The sequence below is a fragment of the Bombus huntii genome, unplaced genomic scaffold (genome assembly GCF_024542735.1).
Source record: "Bombus huntii isolate Logan2020A unplaced genomic scaffold, iyBomHunt1.1 ctg00000089.1, whole genome shotgun sequence".
Classification (NCBI taxonomy): Eukaryota; Metazoa; Arthropoda; class Insecta; order Hymenoptera; family Apidae; genus Bombus; species Bombus huntii.
In genome coordinates, this window is record NW_026099344.1 from 283973 (window position 1) to 311094 (window position 27122).

The window sequence follows — 27122 nt, forward strand, 5'->3', positions numbered from 1 at the left end:
TATACTCACGACATGACAAATCATGAAGATGTCATGAAAAATGGCGTCCGTCCATATATATTCAAACGCAACGAACAAGTTCGAACTTTTCGAGAAGAAACGATTTGTTCGATAACATCTGTCGCGAGCTTCTCTTCCTTTAACGATAACAATTGACAACTAAAGCTCGAGAGGCTCGTAAGGATGAACAGCGACGAGTATCTAGAAGCTATGTACTCACCTGGACAAGGAGACTCCAACACCAAGGACGTTGGAAGTTTCGAGAAGCGAAGATGGAAACTGAAGTAGCACGTCAGGTCAACTCCGGCGAAAACTGCTAAAGAAAGAAAAATCCAACTAATTTGTTTCCAACAATAAAATGAAATTAATTTGTTTCACAAATTATTAACTGGATATTATTCAAAAATTATTCAAAATTCGCTTGATTGATTCACGGCCCGGGACATTTGGGTCATACCATTTTGGTAATGGACGAAAATGGCAGAAGGAAGAACGACCGTTTTTTTCATATTTCTCTTTCCCCGGGAAACGATGGAATGCCCGAGCACCTTGTTTCATTTCTTCTCGACATCAATTTCAATCTTTTTAAACGAAATATAATCTGAACGATGAAAAGTTCATTCAAATAATGCTCCGCACCAGACACTCACGAAAATTAAGAAGAAACACGGAAAATTCGCGAATAAAACGGATTTCTTTGTTCCAGTGAGATAATAAACCTCGTTCACGTATTGGTTTTTAAAATCAATATATCCACCAATGTGCACTCGTTTAACAAGGGTGATGGAACGTGCCAAAAATCTCTCAAGGGGGTCTTGGCAACGGAAGAGTCGAAAACGTCACAATTATGAATGAAAAATTCGAATAGTTGCTGATTTTACAGTCGAAACCGATAAAGAACTCCAGATATTCCCCCAATTAATTTACAATAAATTCGCGAAAATGATCGATTGCTGACGTCATTGTATTCTAGAAAGATTGTAAAACGATAAGAATTTATTGAAAAAACTTATATTCGATGATAACACTTCTAATAAGAGTACTAAGAGGAGCGATTCTGTACTCACCTTCCTGTCTCGAAGTATCGAACGCAATTAACCGTCCGCCCAGGATGGAACCGTTCGGAACTTTTGTAAGTCACTGCACGGCCGCTGCTTATGGTGGAAATGTAATAGATATAAGTACAGAGCGCGTGAGCGAACTAAAAACGCGATAGAGAAGTAGAGAGAGGATGTTCCGTCCTTGTCTAATGACGCGCGCTTGTACAGGAAATATGTAACAGCGGTATACGAGCAGCGTCAGTGTCCACTAGTGTGCATGCCTGATTAAACAAGGACAGGAAGTATCTATACATGGTGTTCTCTTTCTATTTCCATGTTGCATCCATCTTACTATACAGTACACACACTCAGCTATTCTATCATTATATTTGTGCGTTGCTTATGTGTGAACCAAACATTTCCATGGCAACAAATCGTTTGTCTCTTGTTTGATGCACGGTTTTCAACGGAGTTGAAAGAATTTTTTAAGAGAAACGTAATGGACGGGTTGTTTTTAAAGTAATAAACGGAAATTCTCGTATCCATTGAGAAACGATAGGCGATTTGAAAGTGTCACTATGAACGGTGATTTATCGATGCAAGGTAGTATGAATAAGATATTTTATAATCTGCGAAAAAAGGTAAGGAATATTCTAGATTTTAGATTTTAGATTTTAGAATTTCCACGTCACAGACGTGTGTGTTTTGTTATTTGATTTGTAATATTGCTGCAGTTCTCTTAATAGCTGTTCGTTTCATGCGATACTCGCACATAGTATCTATGACTTTTGCTTCTAACAATTTTTATAATTAGGCTGTATCAAATATTTTTAACGTTCGTGTTTCATGAAAAATCATGTGTAACTCGTTGAATTCGCAAATGTAACAAAAAATTACATGAAAAAACTTATATTATTGTAATGAAAAAATAATTATATTAGGAGGAGAGTCGTATTTCGGAACGTCATCGCAACATATTATACCTTGTATGTGATTATTTGGAACACAATGGGTGAGTATATTATAATTAAAATATATTCCTAGTTCCAATTCTCTTGAATAGTGTCAGTGACCAATCGAAATAGAAATCAGTGGACATCGTGGAAAGAGAAGGCGAAACCAAATTTGAAAATTCGACATCGGTAATTCAGTAGTTAAGAATAACTCAATCGATAATGTAGATTAACTAGTTATAAACAAATATATGAAATATAAATTCAAATTATTCTTATCCATCTAAAAATTGGAAATTAAAGAGCAGAAGACAAGAAATTATCTTCGAGGATTTATATAGTAAATACATTCTTTTGCCCGTCTTACCTAGAGATAAAACAGTTGTTTGATGGTTATCTTATAGTGTTCAGTCATTGCGAAAAATATTTTTAATCAGTTAAAAACTATAATTAATTAAAAACTACATTTTTTTAGGTATATAGACATTAGCGATGTATTATTCCGGGAAGCTCGTCTGTCTCCCGAACATCGGGTCTGCGACAACATCGATTTGGAAATTATCGTTGCAGAGTATGAAAATTATTACAAGATGAAATTTCAAAAATATCCCATATTGTGTAAGAAAATAACTGGAAGGGAAATGACGAGGGAAGTGACAAATGCAAGCAAAACGTAAGAATTTAAATTATTTAACGATATTAAACTTAAACGGTATTCAACGTGTATCCTATTCAACGGTATCGTATTCAACGTATCAAATTCAACGTATCGTATTACAATATGATCCAGTGTTTGTAGAAGTATTGAGACAAAAGCCAAATCTTTTAGTAAACAAGCGAGAAGTGAGCCTGTGAAAGAGACGAATCTACAGCAGAAGATAACTGATGACAATACGAATCATATTAATCTCGCAATGACAGTGACGTCAATATTCCCCAATGAGAGTGATGGACGTTCATCAGAAGAGCTATTTAACGTCCCAATGGAACAATCCATGCAATCGAAGATATTGAAATGCATTGAAAAGCTTTATTCAGATAATACGGAATTACGAAAGATTGCTGAGGACGTCTCATGCGTAAGTTATTTTCGATTAATATACGTATCGTAAAGCTTTTAAACGATAAAATTCCCGTCGATAAATCGTCCAACGTATATCGACGATGACGTGATTTCGGTAACGCTTCAAATATCAAATTACGTAACGCTTACTTAATATAGAGAAGACGCCATTTTATCTTTGTATATCTTTGTATCGTCACAGGAGATCGTAGTAAACAAATTAAATGTACATTGGGATGACGTTATAGGCCTAGAAGAATGTAAAACCGCTGTTAAGGAGGCCGTTGTGTATCCCCTTAAGTATCCTATCTCTTTTGATGGCCCGTTTTCCCCATGGAAAGGTATTTTGCTGTACGGCCCACCTGATACAGGTAAGATACTCGTATTCTTTTCATTTCTGTACGTGTTTACAAGAAATATACAAAACAGGGAAAACGAAGTTAGCGAAGGCAGTCGCGACAGAATGCCATTGCACCTTTTTTAACATAACTGCCAGCTGATTGGTCAGCAAATGGAGAGGCGATTCCGAGAAGTATATACGTGTAAGTTGCTTTGTCTATGTAAGTTTCTTTGTTCCTTTGTCTATGAAGGAGAGATTCTAGGTATAAAATTTTTATTTTTCGTCATTTATATATAAATAGAATAGTTGTTTGGAAAACGAAATGATATCATATTCGCGATGAGGCAATGAATTTAAGGAATTTCGAATATAATATTTAATGAATAATACATTTGTTAAACTGAACAGGTTTTATTTGAACTTGCCTATAGTCATTCGCCTACAATTATTTTTATCGACGAGATTGACTGGATCGCCACAAATAAAGGAGACTGTATATTGTCTGAACCTGCAAAGAGATTCAGATCAGAACTTCTTTCTAGATTGGATGGATTAGTGTCTAATGAGAATTCTAATGTAGTTCTTCTGGCTACAACTAATTCCCCTTGGTACGTATATCACGTTATTTCAATGTTTTCTAAGTAGAAAATATCGTAATATTTCTCCAAATTCCAAATATGTTATTGTGTTGTTTGAAGTATTCCTTCATTATTATTAGTATAATAGAACGATAATATTTATTGTAAATATGTTATTAGGGGCATTGATGCAGCTTTACTCAGGCGTCTCGAAAAGCAAATATACGTATCATTACCCAATGAAGTTGCTCGACTTGGTATATTCAAATTATACCTTAGCAACCACTTATTAGAAAATACAGATATTGTAAACCACATAGTAAAATGTACTGAAAGATATTCTTGTGCAGATATAAAATTGCTTTGTAAGCAAGCGTGGCTACTAGAAATAAGCCCGATATGGAGGAGACTTGAAAAGAAAGAAACACCTGTTACCACTTTGAAATATGAATTAAAAAGTTATGAAATATTAGCAAAATTGTTAAAAAAAATGTCACCTACAGTTATGCAAATAGATAAATATGATACGCGGAACAAATAAATACGCAATCGTAATGACAGATATTGAAAAATATAAATAAATGGATTATCGTTCGAGAAATCATTCGCATGTGTGTGCATGTGTGTATGCGCGCATGTGTATGCGCGCATGTGTGTGCGCGCATGTGTGTCGTGTGTGTCATGTGTGTGTGCGTGTGTGTGCGCGCACACGCTATAGGCTAAGTTTAAAATGTTCGGTTGTATTATATCCTTGTATTATATATGTCGGAGATGAAAGGAAAACCGGAGCCTTCCCTTTGCAATTTTGAGGAAGCCTTCTAATGCTTTAGCCTAGATTTTATCATAACTGTAATTAAGCAATTGTCATTTGTAATTGTTTGATATTTGTGAAAGCGAAAGTGAGTTCGAGGTGACAACTGGTCGCCGAACGTAGCCACGGTCACGGGATAAACGTTTTGCCTGACGAAGGTGTGGATCGGTTGTATTGTTCTCCCTAGAAATCGCATAGAATTGTACTTTAGAGATGTCGATATAATGGGACACACGTTGTATTAGGAATCAATCTCCAGACAGAAACTGCCTAGTAACGGCGTTTGAATCTTTCTCGATGTTTCCAAAGAGTATACAACAAACTTTTGACAGAAATTGCCTAGCAACAACGATTGGAACCTTCTCGATGTTTCCAGCGAGCATATAACAAACAAATGCAGTCGGATAGCGAAAAAGATTTTCATCAGATATTCATTCGTGTGATCGCCTTGGAAAGTGATACATCGAGCAATTTACCGAGTGTCTCAGCAATTGTATTCTGTGTTTAAAATTATTCTACACATAGTAAAGAGTTATCCCGTTGACCGTGGATTCGTTTGAACCCCGGAACATTGTTAATAGCGTTAATTAAATTCATTATTCGTGAAACCTATCGATCGTTAATCTCATTATACGTTAAATTCATTATTCGTAAGACATATTATTCGTTCCTCTTATTGTTCGTTAAACTTATTAATCTTTAATCTAATTATTAGTTAAACTTATCGTTTGTTAATCTTATTATTTATTAAACTCATTATTCATAATATTTTGTAAAATCTTGTTTATTCGCGTAAATATATTCTCTGTTTCGTAAAACAATGGCTAATTCAAACGAAGGATCATTACGCGCCTTAAATCCTAATGATAACCCGACATATATATGTGAGTGTATTTTATCAAAAATATGTTTTTTAGTTTTTCTTATCTTAGTAATTATTTTTAAAAAAATAAAGTCTTATATGAAAATAAAGCTGTTCTTTATTTCAAATAATTGAAGTAAATAAATACAATGAGTTTTATATTTTATTATATCTTATATTATCGTTATATTGTTATTGAAAAAATTGATATAATCAACACTTCTTCCTGTTCTCTTGATTGTTTCTTGCTTGTTTCAAACCATGATAATAACCTACAAAAGAAATAACATAGTCCATTGAAAATTTAATATACAATAAAATACTTATATGAAATAATTACCTGTGTGAAAACCACTAATATACCATGACATCAACATACTTGAAAGTGCGTCTGTATCATTATCTGGTAATCTAGTACATTTTATTAAAATTTCGTATTTTTTTTTTTCCAAATAAAATGTTAAACTTATTCCAAATTACTTATTAATATTAGAAGTATTCAGCATTTCATTAGAATTTTTAAATTGTACTTACTCGGCCATTAATTATGGTGGTAAAGGAGGTGCAGGTGGCATTATATCAGTCATCGAATTGAAAGATGGTCCCGATATGAAGTGATGTGCACAATCCATTTTTTCTACATTATATTTTTTCGAATTTACATTTGTAGAAAAATTAGTCTCACAAGTCTCGTCGTTCTCTTCATTGAATTTCTCTTCCAAAGCTTTCTTTTGTTGTGCTATTTGACTTTGCAAACCTTCTGATTCTAAAAGAGAACTCAACTCGACTTTCTCTGTATTACCATAGCCTAAACACAGAGTAAAAGAAATTTTTGTCATTTAATAGAATGGCTGAGTGACATTCAGTTACTGTCCTTACAGGCAATGTACTAGAATTTCCCATGCATAAATGTATATGTATAAATGTTTGCCTTGATATATGTAGTAATAATCACTCGTCTAATGAGGAGAATTATATTCCAAGCAGCTAATAATGAACAATAAGTAACATGCATGTTTATGGTTCATGACCCTATATCCCACGGGTCTCTCCATAGACATTGACAGGTACTCCTGCCGAGTTAAGAACCTGCTGAATGACACTGTGATAGACTATGCGAAAGCCTTTACTTCATATATATATATGTATTTTTAGTACATTTCTTAATTGACATAACCATCATGCTAAAGGTATTACCTACAAATTTTACAACACACGTGCCATTGTTTTCGTAAATTTTTGATATTATAGCTTCATAAATTTCTCCATCCTCTGAGTATATTGCACGACAAGGTGCTCCTATGATCCATTTCTATAGAGAAAAGATGTGTATACAAATAAATATAAGTAAATAGCAAAATAAAATAATTTGCTTCCTAATCAATATATTTAATAATATTCTGTATCAAATTTGTAATATTCTATCAAAATCACAACCTTGTGTAATTTACTTGCGTGTTTAGGCTGCTTAAGATTTTGTAGGTTTTCTTTCGGTTGAGAATTTCCAACATCCATTCCCATTCGCTTGATAACTTCTTCTTTTGCTAAATTTATTGCTTTATCATATGCTTCTATTAATGCACTATCGTCCCAAACATTATCATTGGCTGTGTCTGTATCCTTTTGAGATAGCAAATTATACGTTATTAATATCGATACAAGTATTTTATTATCAAACTATTGCAAATTATCATATATGTCATTTTTCAAAAATTGACTAAAAGGTAATGGATACTGTTAATTACTATTATGCTAAGATCTTGTACTAAAATAATGTTAAAACCATTACGTTTCCATTACCATACATACGTTTCCATTTCCTCGTATAAAAAGAACATTCATATCATCATCATTCATATCATATTTAAATATTGAATTTGCTTCTGAAATATTAATTTGTCTCATTTCTTTAACTCTAACACATTGTAAACAATGATGACATTATACCAACTATAATACTAAAAATCTATTCCCCATTCATTCGAAAGATTATTTTTTGAAGCAAGGTTAACATTGAATGTTCCCACACTTCAATAACTGTATTTTACTTTCTTTACAATATCTAACAATATATTAGAATACTATAAAAAAATATTGTATGCACAAAAAACTGTTTATAGCGAAATAGCAAAAGAATTAATCACATATTATAACTAAAACGAGATTGTTAAGTAGATTATATTATACTGCATATGCGTTAGTGTTTCAGCTGGTAAATATAGTTTTTATATCTGAAGATAAATAAGATTTAATTCTATAAAATTGCATAATGAATTATACATCTATTTATTACTATTCGTATTTCCCCTTAGTTGTATGTTGTCAATAGCATCAATCACGAACATATAAATAAATATAGAAGAAACCTCTATATGGTTTCTTCTATATGGAAATGAAAAGGGAAAAATGAACATGGAAGACAAGAAAGTTTTCTTCAGGTTTAGCGTATGCGTGATACGCTTTGAATGTCTCAGATAAAGATAAAGATACTCTGCTCATTTCTATTTGTTCCGCAGAACGAGAAATTTGTTGTCTTTCATATTGGTTTTTACGATTCAATTTTTGGGCAGTTTTCCCTAGCGAGTGTCGGTCCCTGTTTGATATAACCAGACCGTAATTTATACAGATATGTATTATAGATATATATTTGTAAAACTGAAATCAGATGAAATAAATGTTGCCTGAGGTTTTAAACGTTTAATAAAAACAATATTTCATTTGGAAAAAATGTAAGATATGTAAAATTACATATTGATCATTTTGCTGGTCTTGTATCATAAAACGTGTGGCCCGAAGAGCACGTGTCCGGTAGAGATACGTCACTTGTGTTAGGAACCGTTTTATAACCTATCACAGTAAAGGAACGTCGGCAGTATAGCAGCCGAAGAATGCCGTGAAAGTTTCTGTACAAAGTACAATTGATCTACAATTGATATTTTCCGCAATACTTATCTGATGTTCGGTCAGGGTGTCCCATACTCATGATATTTATGACAGTGGAATGGCGTTAGTAAATCAATTACAAAAATTTTCGAGATCAATTCTCGGTATTGCATCAAATTATTCAAAATATACAAGCAACACAACGTTACCCTTTTTGCAGGCAACAAGAGGAATATCGACCACGCAACCACTTTCAGAAAAACAAGAGTAAGTGATACAAATTTTCTTGTGCTTTCCTTCTTTTTTTAATAGAATTTCAGTACTTACCTTCCAATATAAAATTGGTGTCAAAATAATAATGCTAATAATAATGTCTAAGAAATTTTTCTCTTTGTAGGAGTATAACATCTAGAAAAATAACATAGTATTAATAAGAACAACATTGACAGTGAACAACTAAAAATATAACACTGTTATAAATATATGATATACGAATTTTATTTATGTATTATTAAGACAAGTATATCTTATTTTTAAATTATTTCTATTATCATAAGTGATACATATAATTAAGGTATAATTAAGAGAAGATTAATTGAAGAAACACAAAAAATAAGGAAAATAATTATATTGAGATAATTTTTATCTTTCATAAATATTATTTTCAGAGTAAATATAACGTTTGTTAAAGCAAGTGGAGAGAGAATCAAAGCAAAAGGGAAAGTTGGAGATACTATATTAGACATAGTAGTAAATAATGAAATTGATTTAGATGGATATGGTATGTTTTAAAGAAGCATAATTTACTTAATTTAAAATAAATAATTTTGAGGTAGAAAATATTTGAAAATTTTCATTTTTATCGAGTTTAATATTCTTATTATTTTTAACTTTTGATACTTTATTATATAAGTATGTTGTAATATTAAAATATAATTGATATAGGTGCTTGTGAAGGAACATTAATTTGTAGTACGTGCCATTTAATATTTTCGAAAGAAGTTTATGATGCACTTCCTGACAAACCAACAGATGAAGAATTAGACATGTTGGATTTAGCATATGAATTAACAGATACGTGAGTTCATAATAATCAGTATCAAATCATTCACATTATTAATTCTATTACCTTTTAATATTTTATAAAGTGAATTTTTCTTTGTAAATTTATGTAAAAACAGGTTAGTATTGGGTATTTCGAAATCTGCATCTCAATGTAGAATTTCAAATCGCTATCTCTACGAATACTACGAAACTGAAATTATAATAAATTTTCATAGTTTTTTATTTATGACCCTATAATCATTACGAATCTATGTTGGAATTAGCATATTTACAATGTTGATTTTCAAATGGATAAATAGAAATCTTATTGTGTATTAGTATTAATTTGTATAGCAATAAATATATTTATTGACATATTCAGTTATATAATATTTAATTTCAGGTCACGGCTAGGCTGTCAAATAGTAATGTCTAAGGAACTAGATGGAATTGAGGTAAGAGTTCCATCAACAATTAATGATGCAAGAGCATAACTGAAATTATCTATAGGTTTTTGAAAATTTGTATACAATGTTATACATCTCTTGTTAAAAAACCCTTGTTATAATTATTAAAATATTGGTATTAAAAAAATATAATAAAGAATCTTGTGTTTAAATGTGAAGCTTATATATATACATATGTTATATAGTATAATTGCAATTTTGATATTTGTACATTGCCATTGTAAAAAGCCTATCCAATTATGAAGAAAATATATCTTTTATTTTTAATATACAGGGTGTCAATTTTAAAACGTTCATCTAAATTATTTTCGTTACTATTAAAGATAAGAAGAAATTACTAAGGAAGACTTAAATGGTTTTAAGATGTGTACTTGGTTATGATAAAAAAGACTCTTGTGGAATAAATTTTGCAACTTCTGAAAGATTAGATAAAAGCTTAGAACCTAAAAAATAATTTGAAATTAATTTCGTTTAGATATACTGTTTGATTTCTTAGCTGTGGGCAAGTTTAAAAGATCATCAAACTCATGGTCAACAAAACAACAGAAATGTACATGCAATGCTTTTTCGTTTCACAACAAGTTATCTGACACTATCATCATTTTCGTGGCACATGCAACATTATCGATTCAGTATAGTAATGTTTTGGATTGAAACAAGTGTCTCGACATTGGGGCAAAATATTTCAACCTTTAAGGACTAAAATTAAAACTTATGAGTTTGTTTATAATTTTAATAGATTTTATTAATATTGTTTTTACTGGTTTATTAATTACAAGAAAGTTTGTAAAAGACTGAAGTTTTACGTAAAAAGTACAAATATTCTTTCAACAAAATTAGTCAAATCACATCATTATTTATACATATTGTATATAAATAAAATATGCGGATATATTACTTTACCCTAGAATTAAAATTCAATAATATTGAGGAATCTTATTTATTCAGATTTTGTACATTATCGCTTCTAACCTCGGATAATAGAACAACAAATTAAATATTTTTAAACAAAAAAACTTTGTTCCTTTGTTTGATTTCCCTTGCTCGCGTTTCTTAACTACTTAGATATAAAATACTTACGTTTTCGAAAATTCATACTTTACAAGCTACTAAACGCTTTATCTGTTCAGAATAATTTATTGTTTTCTTAACTAGGTACATACCAAATACATCTATTAAGTTGGTATTTCTCATAATTACCAGTACATAAAGCTAAAACACTTTTGTACTATGCTTGTTATACATGGATCTAACAAATAATTTAACTTGTGTATTGTCGTTTGTATATTTTGTTACGTGTAAAATATTCTATTTCTACACTACTTACAAGTTCGATAAAGTGTACATTACACATCGTGAAATTTACATATTTTCACTTGGTTACCCTGCCCAATTCGAATATAATTCAGAACGTATGTGCTATATTTATATATTCTGCATTTGTTTTGTATATTATGTACACTGATCTGATCTTTGTAAACGCGAGTTTTACGATATTAATGAGAAATTTGCCAATTTAATGGAAGTTGTTAATTTTTTCTGGCACGTTTCACGTTAGCAGACATTTTTCTTAAGTTACAGTCGAAAAATGTTTTTATGTAAAAGAATAGGAATGATTATTAGGAAGTTATTTTAAGATGACAAGATATTTCACGTCTTCTATTTAAATATAGCGTTAAATTTTAATTCCGTCAATTCGTATATACTCGTACATCGAATTTCCTTTTCTCATGTCATTTCTTTTCTTTCATTTCACATTTAATTACAAAGATAAAGTGTAAGTACGTTGCTCATAAAATTAATATCAAATGTCGCAAAATATACAAAAGTAAACTAAGAAGAGGGGTACATATTATTACACAAACTGTCGTTCATATTGCATATGTACATATGCAGTATAAAAACAATACTTTTTAGTTTTTAATCTCTTGTTTAAATAATCCTAATATCTAAATTTGTATCGGTCATTGATTCGATATAACTGCGTTTATTGGAAGTAATTAAGCTATAGCCTGCGCACAAGAGAAGAAGGAACAAACACGTATAGTATACACGCTTAAATAACAAAATTAAGTCAGTTTACGTTCAATGTGAACTTGATCAAAGTTCCAGTCTCGAATTATAGAGTTTCTTACTATCAGTTTACAAAATTCGATATTACGATTATGTACCGTATTTGAAAAACATAAAATGCTTTGTTCAATTTTAAATAAAACTAATATTTACCGAAGCGAATACGAAAAAAATGTTATCATCAAACTCAATTTTCAATTATCAAACTTAATCCAGCACAAATACAAATGTTCTTCGTGCTTTTTTACTTTTACTACTTTTCAACTCTCTATAGTTCGAGATTTGAGTTCCGCTAACTTTCTTTCTACTGCGCATGCGCAACAGGAAAACTTGAATTACACGTAATAGTAAAAAGTTCGAAAATCTTATCCTTTCGTGGCAGCGAAAGTAACCTAGGACTAGAGGTTCCATAACATTAATAATAATAAGGCAATAATATTAATATTAATAATAATGTAATCGAGTACTACTAACAATATTAATAATAATAATAATAATAATAATAGTATGGTAATGGCAAGATACACGCGGGTATAAATTAATCATTCCTTTCGTAATATCTACGACGTCTTCGGGATATTCTTTAGAAATTACTTTATTTCTGGTCAATATTCATTAACGAGCAACTTTTCTCTCTGTTTCTTATCACGATTTTTTTCACTTCATCACAATTGTACCGTTAGAAATTATTCAAAACATTGTTAAAATGTCCATGAAATATATGCAATTGCCGTATTGAATAAGCGAGTAATGAAGTTGCTGTTTCACTGAATAAAAGTGAAATCTCCAATGCGTGTGCTCAAGTATATAAGTTAAAAAAAGATTGGTACATCAATGCCTATTATTCTTAATCAATATTCATCATTTAACAATTAGGACCGAATTTTTACAAACCAACTCTAAACCACGACCCAATTTACAAATAAAAAGATCGATGTGTAAATTAACTATCAACTATTAATCTCCAATCCTATGTGAAGATATAATGTTCGGACCAAATTTCTAAACTAACGTGGACAATTCATGCGGACTATTGGTGGTTGCTGCGCTACTTAGATCCAATGTGGCAGCCGGAAGACCAGGACTGACGCTGCCGGTTGCTTCCCGTGGCAAATGCTGCGATCTATTTAGCTTATTTCCAGGACTCGGTGGCGATCTATCTGCTGGTGTATCCGGTGGCGTAACCACGTTTCTGTGTCCGCTCACGTTCAGATGATTGTGCGTCGCCGCGATCGGAGCTGGCGATGAGAGCAACAAGGGCGGTGGGGACATTGACACGTGTCGATGATGATGATGGTGATGATAGTGTTGGTACTGTGCAGCTCGGCCGTGCGTTGCGTGGCTGGTATTTAGTTGGTTCGTCACGGGCCCGACTTTCGTTGGGCAGCCAGCATGGTGGATGGTTAACGGGCCACGTAGTTGTTGTTGCTGTTGTAGCTGGGGCTGGTTCTGGTGCTGTTGCAGCTGCTGCTGACGCTGCAGCTGTACCGCCGCTTCGCACTGTTCGCGCGCTAACGCCTTCACGGCATTCGTCTTCTCCTACGAAATAAGAATGATAGGTTAGGTTGTAGTCAGGGGCCATAACAAATTAAAAAAGTTATAATATAAGAATTTACATTTTAGTTGAAATGATTCTAGTTACGAATAAGTATTAAAGATGATTCAAATCTTTTTCGTTACCGATAACCATGGTGAAAACTCTTTTGGATTACTTTCAGCCATTGTCAATCTTATTGTCTTATTATACTACATGCTTGAAGTAGAAGGAGGGGTACAGAGAAAAAGACTTTTTCTCGGCAAATATAATCGTTACTCAATTATTTTGTTCAACAGTTTTACAAATCTCCCCAAAATAAACGAGAATACGAAAATACACTGAATATCGTGTGTATGGTTATTTATAAAATCCCCTTGAAATAGTTGCGATCGCGGATCACATAAACAAACGAACCTGTCATTCTACAGAGTATCTTTTTCGGTGAAATTATGCAAACGTAAATGTAACTTCGGTAGAACTCCTCGAGAACTTGTAAGCTTATATGACTCTGACCCAACCAGTCCATTCTAAAGTGTATAATTTATAAAAGGGGATTATATTAATACGCGGAGGATGTGGTAGGTGGTAAGTTTTGCATATGAATGTTTGTTGATACAACGAATGGTTAAATGGAGGTTTTCATGAATGTGATAAGGACTAGATCGAATGTTTTAACATTTATAACTAGAATGCGTATTTTTATACAAGTTTGTAGTTTTACGAACATAATCAAAGAAATAAAATTTTAATAGAGATTTGTTTTCTTATATACGTATATTTTAGCGCATTTTATGCATTTTGCGCCATTTGCGTACTTTTCAATTTCGCACGAACGTATAAAGATCCGCAATATAATTATAACGCTTCTTAAAAATGTGAAAAATCCTGGTTTCCTAAAAGCTTGCAATTGATTTCAGAAAAATTTTTATGAACTCTACCAGATAAATTATGGTAACTCTGAAAAACAAAATTTCACGATAAAATGATTTCCGGGTAAAATACACATAAAAGATGATTTAGACGTGTTTGAACGTGTTCGTTTTCTTTTTTAATAGCGATATGTTCTTACCCTCTGCCACACGAAGACGTTATGGACCATTGCGCATCCACAAAACACGATGCCAAGGCCTATGAAAACCGACGTAACGATTGCCGGCGTCGAATGAAACTGGATGAATGTATACAATATCATACCTGAAAGCATTGTTAGAGGATCATTATAACACGTATGCCATAACAAGCGGGACAAAGAATCGGCGCAAATACATATTCTCAATACATATAATTCTCGAAGCGTAAACTATATACATATGCTTTTAATTGAAATTTTCAATACTAGTTGCAAATTATTTTTCAATTAATTTATTATTTAAGTCTTTATATATCAATTCTCGACGAATAAATTACTTAAATTATAGAGAATCTATCTTCAGACAATAGAGAATTCAATATTTTTGGTCGTTAAGTAATTTACAAATTTCTAAAACGATTACGTTCGAAGTTTTGGACAGTATTTGAAGTTTCTAACATGACATTAAAAAAAAATAAATAAATTTTATGATATAATTAAAAAAACATTGTAGTCTATCATAATTTCTATTCCGTCAAATTTATTAAAACGCAGTTTTCTTCTGAACAGAGTCAAAATGTCCGTCTTGAATCGAGTTCAACAGCTTAACGATCGATCGAGCGAATGATAGCTGTGTAAACTAGCATGACACAACGTAAACTTTAGATTAGATCTCGATCCATCCACCAGCCGTATTCATGCATGACATGAATATTCTGTTTCAGCTCTTTATAAATTAATCTGTTAAAACTTCTCTAAAAGACGATCATTTTTTATTTTTCTAAGAAAAATAATGACTATTCGGCGTTAAAATTAACTTTATTTCCATTGGATTTCTAAACTGATTTCATACACTCAGAGATAGTTCACAGTATCTTTTAGATTCATGCCTGAATTCAAGAAAAATTAAACGTATAACTTATGTACTAGTATCTTTCAAAAGGTTAAAGTTGACAGAATTGAAGGAATTGGTTCTTACCAGTTAGAAAGACGGGAATGCTAATGAAAAACCCTCCGACAGCACATATCCGGCTGATGGATGATTTTTGCAGGTACTTGTTACTCCTGAAACAGACAAAATTTGAAGTGAAAGTCAGTTTCACGATTCTATGATAATTGAGCGAAATATAAAGGAACCAGTTTTTTGTTTAACAGCCAAGAATCTTTCAAAAATTCTACTGTAATTGATACTTCAAATATATTTAGTCAGACAAAGGATAATCATAATCGCAACGTTAATCTTAACTTTAATTCAAGGATCAAACAGTATCATTATACATATAAAAGTAAACATAAAGTCTATCCACATTGTTGTTGTTGTTGTTGTTGTTGTTGTTGTCGTTGTCGTTGTCGTTGTCGTTGTTGTTGTTGTTGTTGTTGTTGTTGTTGTTGTTGTTGTTATTATTATTATTATTATTATTATATGTTATTCTATAATTGATTTTTATTTCTTTATTATCAATATTATTCTATTTTCTATAATGATTCAATTATAGATCTTATTTTTTGTCAATCATATTTCACTGAAATGATCACTTTGAAAATAATCTAATAGTAAAAAATGAAAAATAATCTTTTTCTACCTTGTCTTCATTTTTTACAAACTCTGTCCACCGCCGCAAACCTATTAAATGCATGAAACGACAAAGCAAAGCTGCTTCACATAATTCCCCGCTCACGCAGTGTCAATCAGCTCACGACCGCAAACGATACTGCTAATTTCCAGCGACCACGAACGATTTCACCGTAATTGCCGGTGTGAAATTTACCAATACGTGCTCGAATTGGTCAATAATGGATAGAGCGCTCTTGCACACACTAATCTACCAACAAATAATATTGACTCAATTGAACAACAGCGCCTAGATTAACGGACAAACCGCATGTTCCAAACAGATTTACAATCACGGCAGAAAATACATGCCGTTATAGATGTTTCCTGGTCAAGACTAATTTCCACGCGTTAAGAACATTGTAACCGGAATCTAGGAAGAACTAGCACTTCCTGGAATAATACTATTGTGTCCTCGATGAATGTCTCTCCGCAATGCCCTCGAGTGAGTTGTTTTTGTCTTTGGTCGTACGACGTCCGGGATGAGAATTCGGGGAACGGTTTTGCGCTGCTTTAATACTCGCACAACCATCCATCCATGGGACTGCATCTTTTTAGGAGGACCAGTGATTAATCTTTTCCCTTTAATCTTTAATTTTCATCTCTAATTTCTCATGAGGCTAAGATTCCTGCATCTTTTATCATAATAATTTATTAATACTATTAATAAATTGAGACAATTTTACACGTCGTATTTTGCGTTATAAGATGACTTGTAATTTGTAAAATTTACCTGTAAAATTCCTTTGTTTGTTTTACCGAAGCAATAGTTGGCATTTCTATACGACAATAAGAATTTGTTAATACTAATAATTTGTAAGGTTATCATGTTATCATTCTTCTAATGGATAGTATATTATTGAAACTTTTTTTAATATTGAAACGCGATATTTTTTTGGAGAAGAAGTGCATAGTAGTAAAGAGTTGAATTCTACGGACGTAAAAAGTGGACATAACATTTTCTGTACATGGAGTCGCCTGGCCTAAACATTTTATGATTTCCGGGCAAAAAACAGACGAATCCAGCGCTGATTTTAAAGCAGCTTCATCCAAATAAGCCACAATAAGAAATTCCCACGAAACAGTTGCGTTCATCCCCTTTCGAGGTCGCCGACCTCTTTGAATGCGTTTCAAGTGCGTCGTACCAATGAAACTTCGAGTTCTAGACTAATTTCTCGGCCTTTTGCGTTAAATTTAACCTTCCGCGTTAGTGTATTTCGGACGAGCTCCTATTTTACGCTTTCGTCGACTTCACCAACGTAACACGCAGCATCCGCAAGTAAAACTGTCTCTTAAATTTGATGTGACACCGATACACGACGAGAAGAATCACAATGCCATTTTTATTCCACTTCGTTAATTTTTCGTCGTAAGGTTTAGCTGTAAATAGGATTAAAAAAATTTAGATTAACGAGGAATTTAAAATTGATCTGTTAAATCAACAATTTCCATTAGTTGTCGATAGATTTTATAAACCTCAGATTACTGAGAAATTATACACATTGCAAAATATTTACCATTGGTTACCCACGCTACACGTAAATTTGATCAATCTACCAATGCACTAACACTGCAATAAATTTCTATTGCAACATTCCACGCTCCTTTGCCGCACCTTAAACTCCTCGCTAGATTTATTCCACCTTAAAGTGTCACATAACTCCTACGACACCGATATCAAATCTTAAACTCCACCAAATTCCAGAGAAACTTGATTTCGTCGAGAGTAAGAGATTAAACTTAAAAAGCAATTTATTTCATCTTTAAACTATCCCAAACTTCTTAAATATAATTTATATATATATATATATATATATATAAAATATTATACACTTATTGTGTGCATTATATATTTCAAGAACTTTGCAATAAAAAATAAAACTTATTACATTTAAGATATGGTTATATCGCACAGGCTCGAATATGATAAAGAGGTTAAATAAATGTCTCGAATCTCCGCAACAAACTCACACAAACCACCTAAAACACGTATACACAATGTGCATTCACTACGAACTCGACTCCCATTCCCTGCCAAAATCACAGGCATGCAGAGTCAATTTCACTGCTCGAGCTAGTTGAATAGGGAAGAAGGTCGAGAGCTGGAGTTAAGGAGCATAGTTGGTAAAGAATCGCGTGCCGCCGCGCCATTAAGATCAAGCCCACGATCTCAACAATAAATATTAGACGGTTCTCTGACCTGCATTTCGCGTGCGACTCGGAACGATTCAAAAACGCGTAAATTTCCCATGAGTCGAATCAAACGTTCGCGATTTATCGCATTTAGGTTATATCGATATTGTCCACGAGTGGAGGCATTCAAACACAGATTGCTTTGTGTCACTCTATCGTAACTGCCCGTAATACATGATAATTTAATTTCGAATTCTTTCGAATATATGCACGTAACGAAAAATTTGTATTGGTTCGTCAATTGCAGACCAACCAGTTGTTAGCCAGTGAAAATAATGTAGATAATAATAGTGAAGAATTAGCTCGAGAAGAGTAAACAAACAAGGCGCCTTGATAAAAGGCACAATGTGGGTCCGCAAAGTGGTGGGATTTCGGCGCATGCGCATTGTTTCGCATCAACTTACAATTAGACATGCACGAAAGCTTCATTTCTGCCGCATACATACTTGGATTCGCGTGCATGAAATTCACAAAGTAGGTTATTGCTTGAAAAACAGCTTTAATCGAGCGAAGCTTTTAACCAGACTGAAATCAAGTCTTGGTTTCTTTAGAAATTCAGATGGAATAAGAGAAACCTATTTTATCTAGGTTAGGCTAGGATAAAGGTTAGGCTGCATCGGTTGGCTTATATGACTTTCCGGTGACTTTGAAGGGTAATACGGCGCCGGCGGTCGAGAAGGTAACTTCTCTATTGAACGAGATCTCGTTGATCTCGTCTAAGCAGGAAGAGTCTGTCGGCCCTTTGATTTTATACGAGTCTTTCCATTCACGATCGTGCGAGCTGACTACAGGCGACGACACGGACCCCCGACAAAACTGTCTGAGCCTATTCAAGGCGACGTCAAATAGTTTCACTCGGAGAGATGAATGGAGATAAGAATCACCGGAGCGTCTCTGCGCTTCGATGACAATGATATTTGGTCAATCCTCTTCTTGTTTCTCGTTTTGAAAGAAGGTTGTAAAAAAGAGTGCTACTAGATCGTCTAGGGAAATCACACGGTATATATTGCGTAATGCTATTGATTTATCAAAAATAACAAGAGGTTAAGGAGCTTTGGGGAGGTTGATTCAATTTTTTATAACCTGACATCTCTTTGAACAAATGTCTTAAGAAACGCTTGAATAAAATGTTAAAAAAAATAATAATTATGAAATCTTTTCCTGTATTTTTAGACAATAAGATTTACTATATCCTACGCCATAATAAGAATCAATTTGCTATGAACTGGTATCTCGGAAATTGTAAGAATTCAGAAAATATAAGGAGGCCGGAAGAGGTAAATGAAATCCACAGAAACATTGACCCAACCTCAGCCCAGTTAGCCAACAAACTAAAATATCTCGCTGCCTTTTCTATATTTACGACCAGAACGTGGTCATTAATTGAGTCTAGCGACTGCACCGTAGACGAGTCACTGACCGATGTTGCTTTAATGGATATGCGGAAAATCACGTGTTCCAGGTTCCAGGGATGTAGTTGTTTTCATTTCCGGAGAATACGGTCGACTCGCGTGTGTATACCAATCTATCTGAGGATAGGTGTTCCTTAGAATTACCAACTATATTACTTTCAACCTTGTGATTAAAATTTTTAAACGTCACTTAATAGCAATTCAGTCGAGTAAGCACAAACTTTCAAATGTCCTAATTTTCAAATCTTTATATTTTTTAATCTCAAAGATATTTTATTATTTGCCGTAGATCAAGCTTCGTGTTACCGGTACTGTAACATTACAATCCTACGAGAAGCAGAAAATAGTGAAAAAATCTGACCTAATAGATAGTAGTCAATATTCCTTTGACGCGTCTTATGCGAACCGCAGTTAGAGGAAATGCAAATAAGCTCTTGCGAAACGGTTTGCCGCACGACAAGCCTGCGAACAACGCCCAATGCAAGTTCGGTGGGAGTTACAGGAAGAGGGACGTCTAAAATCAACTAGGAATCCCTATTCAATCGTCTAATTTTCGATTCCGGCATCGAACTTCCCGAAGAAAATTAAATACAATTCCGACTCGAGATTTAATTTCAGTCTCGTAGCTAATGCAATCTAATCGCGTTTGCAAGGCTACGCTTCCGGTCAGAAGCCACGCGCTTCGATCGCGTACTTTCCGCATCGGAAGCGTACGCTTCGGTACGAACCGCGTCGATTTTCAAAGGAATCATTGGACACCGGAAGAAGAAGAAGGAGGAAGAATAAAAGCACGTAAACCGGCAGGAGGTCAATCGAGACAAAATCGATATCGTTGAAAGCCGAAAAAAGACCCGAATTTAGGCTACAGTACATATTCGAATTGAATATATTCAAGGTTTAGATTTTCTTCTCCTGAAAATTATAAACATAAATGAGTCGACAAGCGATCTTGAAAAGCGTCTGTTCCATCTAGATTATGTAAATTGCGTGAATTACCGTTAGCCATAATTCATAATTTATCGAAAAAGCGCGCTTCTTCTCAACTACGCTTTCCCCTACCAGCACCGACATTATCGGCAGATCGATAAGTATCAAAATACCACAAAGATATTAATCTCATCTTTCTTCTAACCGCGAAAAAATGCCGCGCAAATGATAAAACAACAGATCAGCCAGAAACATCGAATTCTCCACGCTTCCGACTGCAAGAAGAAAAACAAAGTTATTTGTGTATGATGGAAACGTCTCTGGACGATGCTCTTAAGCGGTCGAGTGCGCGCGAGAATAGCATCGCGGATCGGCATTTCCACGGTGAGGATTGTAAAACGGTTACGCAGATGATGGATCATACGCATGGACCGTAGAGACTATCGTGAATGATGGATCAGACACACATACGCGTTCTTCGCTCTTCCGATATTTTTCGTAACAACTGCTGCGATCTCGTCATTGGAAACGATCTCGGGAAATTCAATCGAATATCGAGGAAATTTATAGAAAGCTACAGCTGTGTTCGAGCATTATTCTAGAGAAAAGTGATTAACTCTATGAGACTAACGATACAATACGTCTCAAGATAACTTTTAGGAAAATGATTGTAAAATTCTTTAAAATTCTTTCGACACTTTTCGGTATATTCTTGTCATTGATTCTGAAAGTATTTGATTAATTTGCTGGTTAATAGGAAGTTGGTTAAAACCGAAGTTAGTTAAAGAAATAAGTAAACACGAAACCCGTGGATACTCTAGACATATGATTCTACCTGCACGCGACAAAAATATTCATGATCTGAACAAGGAAAGAAGTGTTGTTAGATTCGCGTCATGCTGCAAATGAAAGATTTACAGCTCGAACCCAATTATCTGTTACATTACATTCTCGGGCACGTGTAGGCTGAACGTCATGATATATGAACACAAGTATAGAAAGAACAACATGGATATTTCGCGCGAAGAAAACGAAGCTTCACATATACAGTGTATAACCACTCGACAGTATTTGCTCACGAAAAATACGAGTTGTTAAAGTCTAACAAAAATTACGTATACAGTGGCAAAGAAGAAAACTGTTATGCCGTTTACTCTTATTTCTAATTGACAGAAAGTCGTCAACGAACAAAGAGCGCTTTTTCTTATCCTCTGTACCTTCGCGAAGCAATCACAGAAATTCTCCAAAATGCTTCGTGTCGACTAAACAAAGAAAAAAAAAAAAATGACAGCTGCTAAGAGCAAACTACCTCCGGAATTTTCTTCGTTTCTAAGTGAACCAGGAAGAAAGAAGGGAAGGGTTAATGACGCCGAAACTGAAGAGTGGCCACGGATCGTTTGAAAGGGGCCACGACAACCGTTACGATTCAGTCGCACCTGTTCCTCTTCCTAGGTTACCACGCCGAACCATTGCGCGCTTTTACGAGCGTTCCCGCGATAGTTTCCTGGCACTTGCTCGCCCTTTCATCGAAGGGTCGATCGGTTAATTTAAACTCTCGAAGGCTTTGTCCAGTCGGTAACATCGATAAGCTTAAGTCGAAATACGGATTTCTCGTAAATTCAGAATTTTATTGCCACCAGGATGTATATGGAGGCGACAGATGAAGAACACGATGTAAATTAGATTTCTTGCTTTTATAGAGAAGCAATTTTTAAATTGAACACCAGTCGTCGATCGGTTCTGTAGATCGTTTTTAATAACAAAATAAATTTGGTTAGTCCATAAAGGTTTGTTCGTGTGAATCTTCCCATAGATCATCCGTAACGTAAATACCGCTATAACCGGCTGCAGATACATTTTCCTTGAACATGTGGCGGCACTTGACAGTAAACTTCCCAACAGTTTACGTCGCGTGACGCACGACACAAAGACCCTATACCTGCGGACAAGATGATTGCCAGATGTCGATACATTCGTACCGAATATTTCCAGCTAGCCAAGGGACCGCTATAAATCTTAGGATTTATTTTAGCTAAGGTCCTCCAAAGAGACAAACAGTCTTTGTTTATCAGTCTCGAAGTCGACCACCTACCACGGGGACACACGAGAAATCTGCTATCTCTCACGTACGACGCTGCCCGCTAGCAACACCCTCTCAAAGCTTTTCTCAACGAATCCGATGCCTTCGCATCCTTAGACACATCCCAACGAGTCTTCCTCCGCAGCAGCATCGCGACAAAAATGTCAGTCTATTACCGCGAGTTACCGCAGTATATCACGATCGTTATACTTACACGGTTCGAGCCGAATAATTATCTAAGCTCTCGACATCTCGTGCAATCATTGTCCGCACTCGCAGCGTATCTCGAATCGTAGCTATCCAAGCTCTATCTTATAACCGCGCATTCGCGAACCGAATACAATCGCGAATCCTGTATCAAGTGTACTCATTGACATTAGAGTGAATAAACATTTATCGTTCAAGAAATCTGAGAAATCTGAGTCGAAAGAGAACACAGCTAAGTGTCCCTTACCCTTTAGGGAGAAGAAAATCCCACGCACCTAACCCCAACCCGAATACTAGCCTCACAGCCTCACGACTAGTTGTTCATTCCGAATTAACTAGCTCGATGATGGCCCAGCAACCGCGACCAGGCTCTCCGGAGCAGACTCGCAGCTACCCCGTTCTACCCCCCCCCCCCCCCCCCGTGGCAGAAGTGTAGCAGAACTCTCCGCACTAACGACGCTAACACTACAAAGAAAAGGAAAATAGAAACAGCAACGCAAATAAACACACACAACAGGTTCGCCGTATTGGAATCCTCAAACGACGCCATGGAAATCGTAGAACCGCCACCAAACCAACACTCACAGAGAATCCCCCCTCCCCCACCAATATTTGTGGACGACGTCATTGACATACAGACAATGATCAAGTCCCTAGAGAGAGATATCAGCAAGGAGGAATATAACCTTAAGATAAGCAACAACAAAGTAAAAATACTGCCGACGAACCCAGAAGCTTACAGAAAACTCACCAAGACACTCAGGACCCTGAACGCCAACTTCCACACCTACCAGCTCAAACAGGAAAGGCCTTTCCGGGTGGTCCTACGAAACATACACCACTCAGCAGACATAGACGAACTAAAATACGAACTCTCAAAACTCGGCCACGAAGTCATCAACGTAAGTAATATAAGGCATAGAGTCTCGAAAGACCCGTTATCCTTATTCTTCCTAGACATTAAACAAAAGCCGAACAATAAGGAAATCTACAACATCAGTCGCCTAATGAACGCGATAGTAAAGATCGAACCACCGCTCGTGAAAAAAGAAATAGTGCAGTGCAAAAGGTGCCAAAGGTACGGTCATACGCAGAAATACTGCAACCATACTTTCCGCTGCGTTAAATGCGCAGGCACTCACTCCACTGACCAGTGCGCCAAATCACCGGAAACCCCAGCGAAATGCATCCACTGCCAAGGGGACCACCCTGCCAACTACAAAGGCTGCCCAGCATATAAAACACTATACACGAACAGGTACCCTAAGCTCAGAGCAAAAGAGGTATCCAACCAAACACCCAGCCCGCCGAAATTCACGACTACCCCAACCCCCTCAACCAACCAAACACCCAGTCCTACCATCTCCAAATTCATCTCCACCTCAACCTCCTATGCCCAAGCAGTACAAGGCATCCAAAATAACCCGAACAGCCAAAGGAACCTTCCCCAAAACAGTGTCCCCAACCCACCTAACACAGACAACTCCTCAAGGCTTGAAAAGCTAATAGAGAAACAATCGGAGCAAATAAATCACTTGCTATCGCTACTAACACTCATCGTGGAAAAATTAGCACGCCCCGACTCAAAATAAAACCAAGGCGCATAGCACTCTGGAACGCCAACGGTCTAGCGCAACACAAACTTGAACTAGAACTCTTCTTAAAACACCAGCAAATCGACGTAATGCTCGTATCGGAAACCCACTTCACCGACAAGAGCTACCTGAAAATAAATGGTTACAAATTCTACCATACCCAACACCCCAGCGGAAAGGCCCACGGTGGCACCGGAATAATAATCAAAGCAAGTATTAAGCACTACGAACTTCCATCATTCCAGAAAGACTACCTCCAAGCAACAAACGTAGCAATAGAAGACTGTCATGGCTCAATCACCACCTCAGCAGTATACTGCCCTCCCAGACACTCCATCGCCAAAGAAGACTTTGATAACTTCCTGGACACCCTGGGCAATAGATTCATAGTTGGAGGAGACTATAACGCCAAGCACATCCAATGGGGCAGCAGACTGGTTACAGCAAGAGGCAAAAACCTCTTAAACAGCATAATAAACAACAACCTCAACTACCTCACCACATACGAACCCACATACTGGCCCACTGACACCAACAAAATACCCGACCTTCTCGACTTCTTCATAACTAAAAATATCCCATCAAGACACGTCCAGATCAACTCCTCGGCTGATCTCTCCTCTGATCATTCTCCCGTGATAGCAACAGTCAGTTCAACAATCATCGAGAATACACCTAATGGCTCCATTCACAACCAACACACCAACTGGCAGCTCTTCAGAGAAGTCTTTACACACTCGACCTCAGAGCCTTCACCCCACTAAAAACAAAGGAAGATATCGAAGCAGCCACGGAATACTTAAACACGAGCATAATAAACGCAATCCGCCTTTCCACACCGACAAAGCCATCTAACAGCAAACAAGAATATCCCCAATACATACTAAAAAAAAAATAGCAGAAAAACGTAGACTAAGAAGAGTATGGCAGACCCATAGAACACCGGAGGACAAACGCAAACTTAACAACGCAACTAGAAAGCTATCCAGAACCTTAAGAAACTATAAAAACGACTGTTTCCATAAATACCTCGCCAGCTTATCCCCCACAGCCGACGCCAACTACTCACTATGGAAGGCCTCCAGGAAACTCACACGCCCCCCACAAATAATCCCACCTATCCGCCGTCCGCAAGGTGGATGGGCGCGAAGCCCTATAGAAAAAGCCGACCTGTTTGCAAAACACTTGTCAAAAGTATTCAAACCCCATTCCCCCAAAGCCGCCGCGGACGTTACTGAATACCTGCACACCCCCTTCCAAATGTCCCCTCCTATCGAACCCTTCTCCTCTGCAGAGACTATAGAAACAATCAGTCGCCTAAACCCCAAGAAAGCAGCAGGACACGACCTAATAGGCAATAGAGCAATCAAGGAACTTCCCACAAAAGGGATAGCACTCATCACATCGATTTTTAATGCTATCCTTCGCCTGGAACACTATCCTAAGGCTTGGAAAATCTCATTGATTACCCTCATCCCTAAACCCGGTAAACCGATATACGAAACCTGCTCCTATCGCCCAATCAGTCTTTTACCTACCCTGTCCAAACTATTCGAGAAGATGCTCACGAACCGACTCCTTCCAATCCTAGAGAACTTGAAAACACTCCCAGATCACCAATTCGGCTTCCGAAAACATCATTCTACAGTAGAGCAAATCCACCGCTTAACTCATACGATCAGCCAAACACTCGAAAAGAAAAAATATTGCTCAGCGGTTTTCCCAGACATCCAACAGGCATTCGATAAAGTATGGCATGAAGGGCTACTATACAAACTTAAAAAGATCCTACCCCACCCCTACTACTCCATCCTAAAATCTTACCTAACCAATAGACAATTCATGGTTAAATGCCTAGACGCCACTTCCGCAACATTCCCAATAGAAGCCGGCATACCCCAAGGTAGTGTCCTCGGACCCCTACTGTACTCCATCTACACTGCCGACCTACCTATATCAAACGATATAACAATAGCGACATTTGCAGACGACACAGCGCTATTGGCTACCCACGCAGACCCGGTAATAGCCTCATCCACTCTCCAGCGAAGTCTCGACTCCATGGAAAAGTGGTTTCACAAATGGGGCTTCAAAGTCAACGAAAAGAAATCCTCACATGTAACCTTCACGCTCCGAAAACAAACCTGCCCCCAGGTCACCATCAACAATGCAACAGTTCCTAGCAGGGACACAGTCCGATACCTGGGCATGGACAGGAGACTAACGTGGAAGACACACATCTCAGATAAAAGGAAGCAACTAAAGGACAAACTAAAAAAACTCTATTGGCTCACGGGCCGACGCTCCAAACTAAATATACAGAATAAAATTACCCTCTACAAGACCGTAATAAAACCTGTCTGGACCTACGGAATC

The 27122-nt window shown here is 35.7% G+C and overlaps 4 protein-coding genes and 1 long non-coding RNA gene across 14 annotated transcripts; 2 read left to right on the forward strand and 3 right to left on the reverse strand.

The window, feature by feature from the left end:
* The first annotated feature begins 1562 nt into the window (after positions 1-1562).
* Positions 1563-5757, forward strand: LOC126876651 (katanin p60 ATPase-containing subunit A-like 2). 7 transcript variants are annotated; one of them, XM_050639559.1, is made up of 8 exons: positions 1564-1681; positions 1982-2052; positions 2126-2182; positions 2469-2666; positions 2784-3072; positions 3259-3616; positions 3805-4004; positions 4155-5757. In XM_050639559.1, exons 1-6 carry the CDS (start codon positions 1619-1621, stop codon positions 3538-3540), a joined length of 960 nt encoding a protein of 319 aa, XP_050495516.1. In that variant the 5' UTR covers positions 1564-1618; the 3' UTR covers positions 3541-3616; positions 3805-4004; positions 4155-5757. The 7 variants fall into 7 exon arrangements, 5 of the variants coding, with proteins under 5 accessions (XP_050495516.1, XP_050495515.1, XP_050495519.1 ...); XM_050639558.1 differs by having other exon boundaries at positions 3259-3598; XM_050639562.1 differs by having other exon boundaries at positions 3305-3598.
* LOC126876656 (survival motor neuron protein-like) lies at positions 5743-9050 on the reverse strand. 4 transcript variants are annotated; one of them, XM_050639566.1, is made up of 5 exons: positions 8858-9050; positions 7085-7267; positions 6845-6959; positions 5988-6455; positions 5743-5919 (listed from the first exon to the last, which is right to left on the reverse strand). In XM_050639566.1, the coding sequence occupies exons 1-4, from the start codon at positions 8936-8938 to the stop codon at positions 6193-6195; spliced, it is 642 nt and encodes a 213-aa protein (XP_050495523.1). In that variant the 5' UTR covers positions 8939-9050; the 3' UTR covers positions 5743-5919; positions 5988-6192. The 4 variants fall into 4 exon arrangements, with proteins under 4 accessions (XP_050495523.1, XP_050495526.1, XP_050495525.1 ...); XM_050639569.1 differs by lacking the exon at positions 8858-9050 and adding an exon at positions 8396-8515; XM_050639568.1 differs by lacking the exon at positions 8858-9050 and adding an exon at positions 7457-7499.
* LOC126876659 (adrenodoxin-like protein 2, mitochondrial) lies at positions 8503-10312 on the forward strand. Its single transcript, XM_050639574.1, has 4 exons — positions 8503-8797; positions 9199-9311; positions 9476-9608; positions 9978-10312. The coding sequence occupies exons 1-4, from the start codon at positions 8649-8651 to the stop codon at positions 10066-10068; spliced, it is 486 nt and encodes a 161-aa protein (XP_050495531.1). The 5' UTR covers positions 8503-8648; the 3' UTR covers positions 10069-10312.
* A 2239-nt stretch (positions 10313-12551) lies between these two features.
* On the reverse strand, positions 12552-16351 carry LOC126876654 (dual specificity tyrosine-phosphorylation-regulated kinase 1A-like). The gene is made up of 4 exons (XM_050639564.1): positions 16304-16351; positions 15700-15785; positions 14721-14845; positions 12552-13653 (listed from the first exon to the last, which is right to left on the reverse strand). The coding sequence occupies exons 1-4, from the start codon at positions 16312-16314 to the stop codon at positions 13117-13119; spliced, it is 759 nt and encodes a 252-aa protein (XP_050495521.1). The 5' UTR covers positions 16315-16351; the 3' UTR covers positions 12552-13116.
* Positions 16352-16932: 581 nt separating this feature from the next.
* Positions 16933-18130, reverse strand: LOC126876669 (uncharacterized). Its single transcript, XR_007694419.1, has 3 exons — positions 17850-18130; positions 17066-17712; positions 16933-16967 (listed from the first exon to the last, which is right to left on the reverse strand). It is a non-coding gene; the product is annotated as an uncharacterized LOC126876669 (long non-coding RNA).
* Between the last annotated feature and the right edge of the window lie 8992 nt (positions 18131-27122).

Coding starts and splice junctions, on each gene's coding strand:
- LOC126876654 (XM_050639564.1), bottom strand. Junction 14,846..15,699: donor CATTCCCGTCTTTCTAACTG/GTAAGAACCAAT, acceptor CAATGCTTTCAG/GTATGATATTGTATACATTC. Junction 13,654..14,720: donor ACGTCTTCGTGTGGCAGAGG/GTAAGAACATAT, acceptor CTTATTTCGTAG/GAGAAGACGAATGCCGTGAA.
- LOC126876656 (XM_050639566.1), bottom strand. CDS start 8,938: ATGTTATACTCCTACAAAGAGAAAAATTTCTTAGACATTATTATTAGC. Junction 7,268..8,857: donor CACCAATTTTATATTGGAAG/GTAAGTACTGAA, acceptor CTATCTCAAAAG/GATACAGACACAGCCAATGA. Junction 6,960..7,084: donor ACGCAAGTAAATTACACAAG/GTTGTGATTTTG, acceptor TTTTCTCTATAG/AAATGGATCATAGGAGCACC.
- LOC126876651 (XM_050639559.1), top strand. CDS start 1,619: ATGAACGGTGATTTATCGATGCAAGGTAGTATGAATAAGATATTTTAT. Junction 1,682..1,981: donor TTTATAATCTGCGAAAAAAG/GTAAGGAATATT, acceptor TAATTATATTAG/GAGGAGAGTCGTATTTCGGA. Junction 3,073..3,258: donor TTGCTGAGGACGTCTCATGC/GTAAGTTATTTT, acceptor GTATCGTCACAG/GAGATCGTAGTAAACAAATT.
- LOC126876659 (XM_050639574.1), top strand. CDS start 8,649: ATGGCGTTAGTAAATCAATTACAAAAATTTTCGAGATCAATTCTCGGT. Junction 8,798..9,198: donor CCACTTTCAGAAAAACAAGA/GTAAGTGATACA, acceptor TATTATTTTCAG/AGTAAATATAACGTTTGTTA. Junction 9,312..9,475: donor AATTGATTTAGATGGATATG/GTATGTTTTAAA, acceptor TAATTGATATAG/GTGCTTGTGAAGGAACATTA.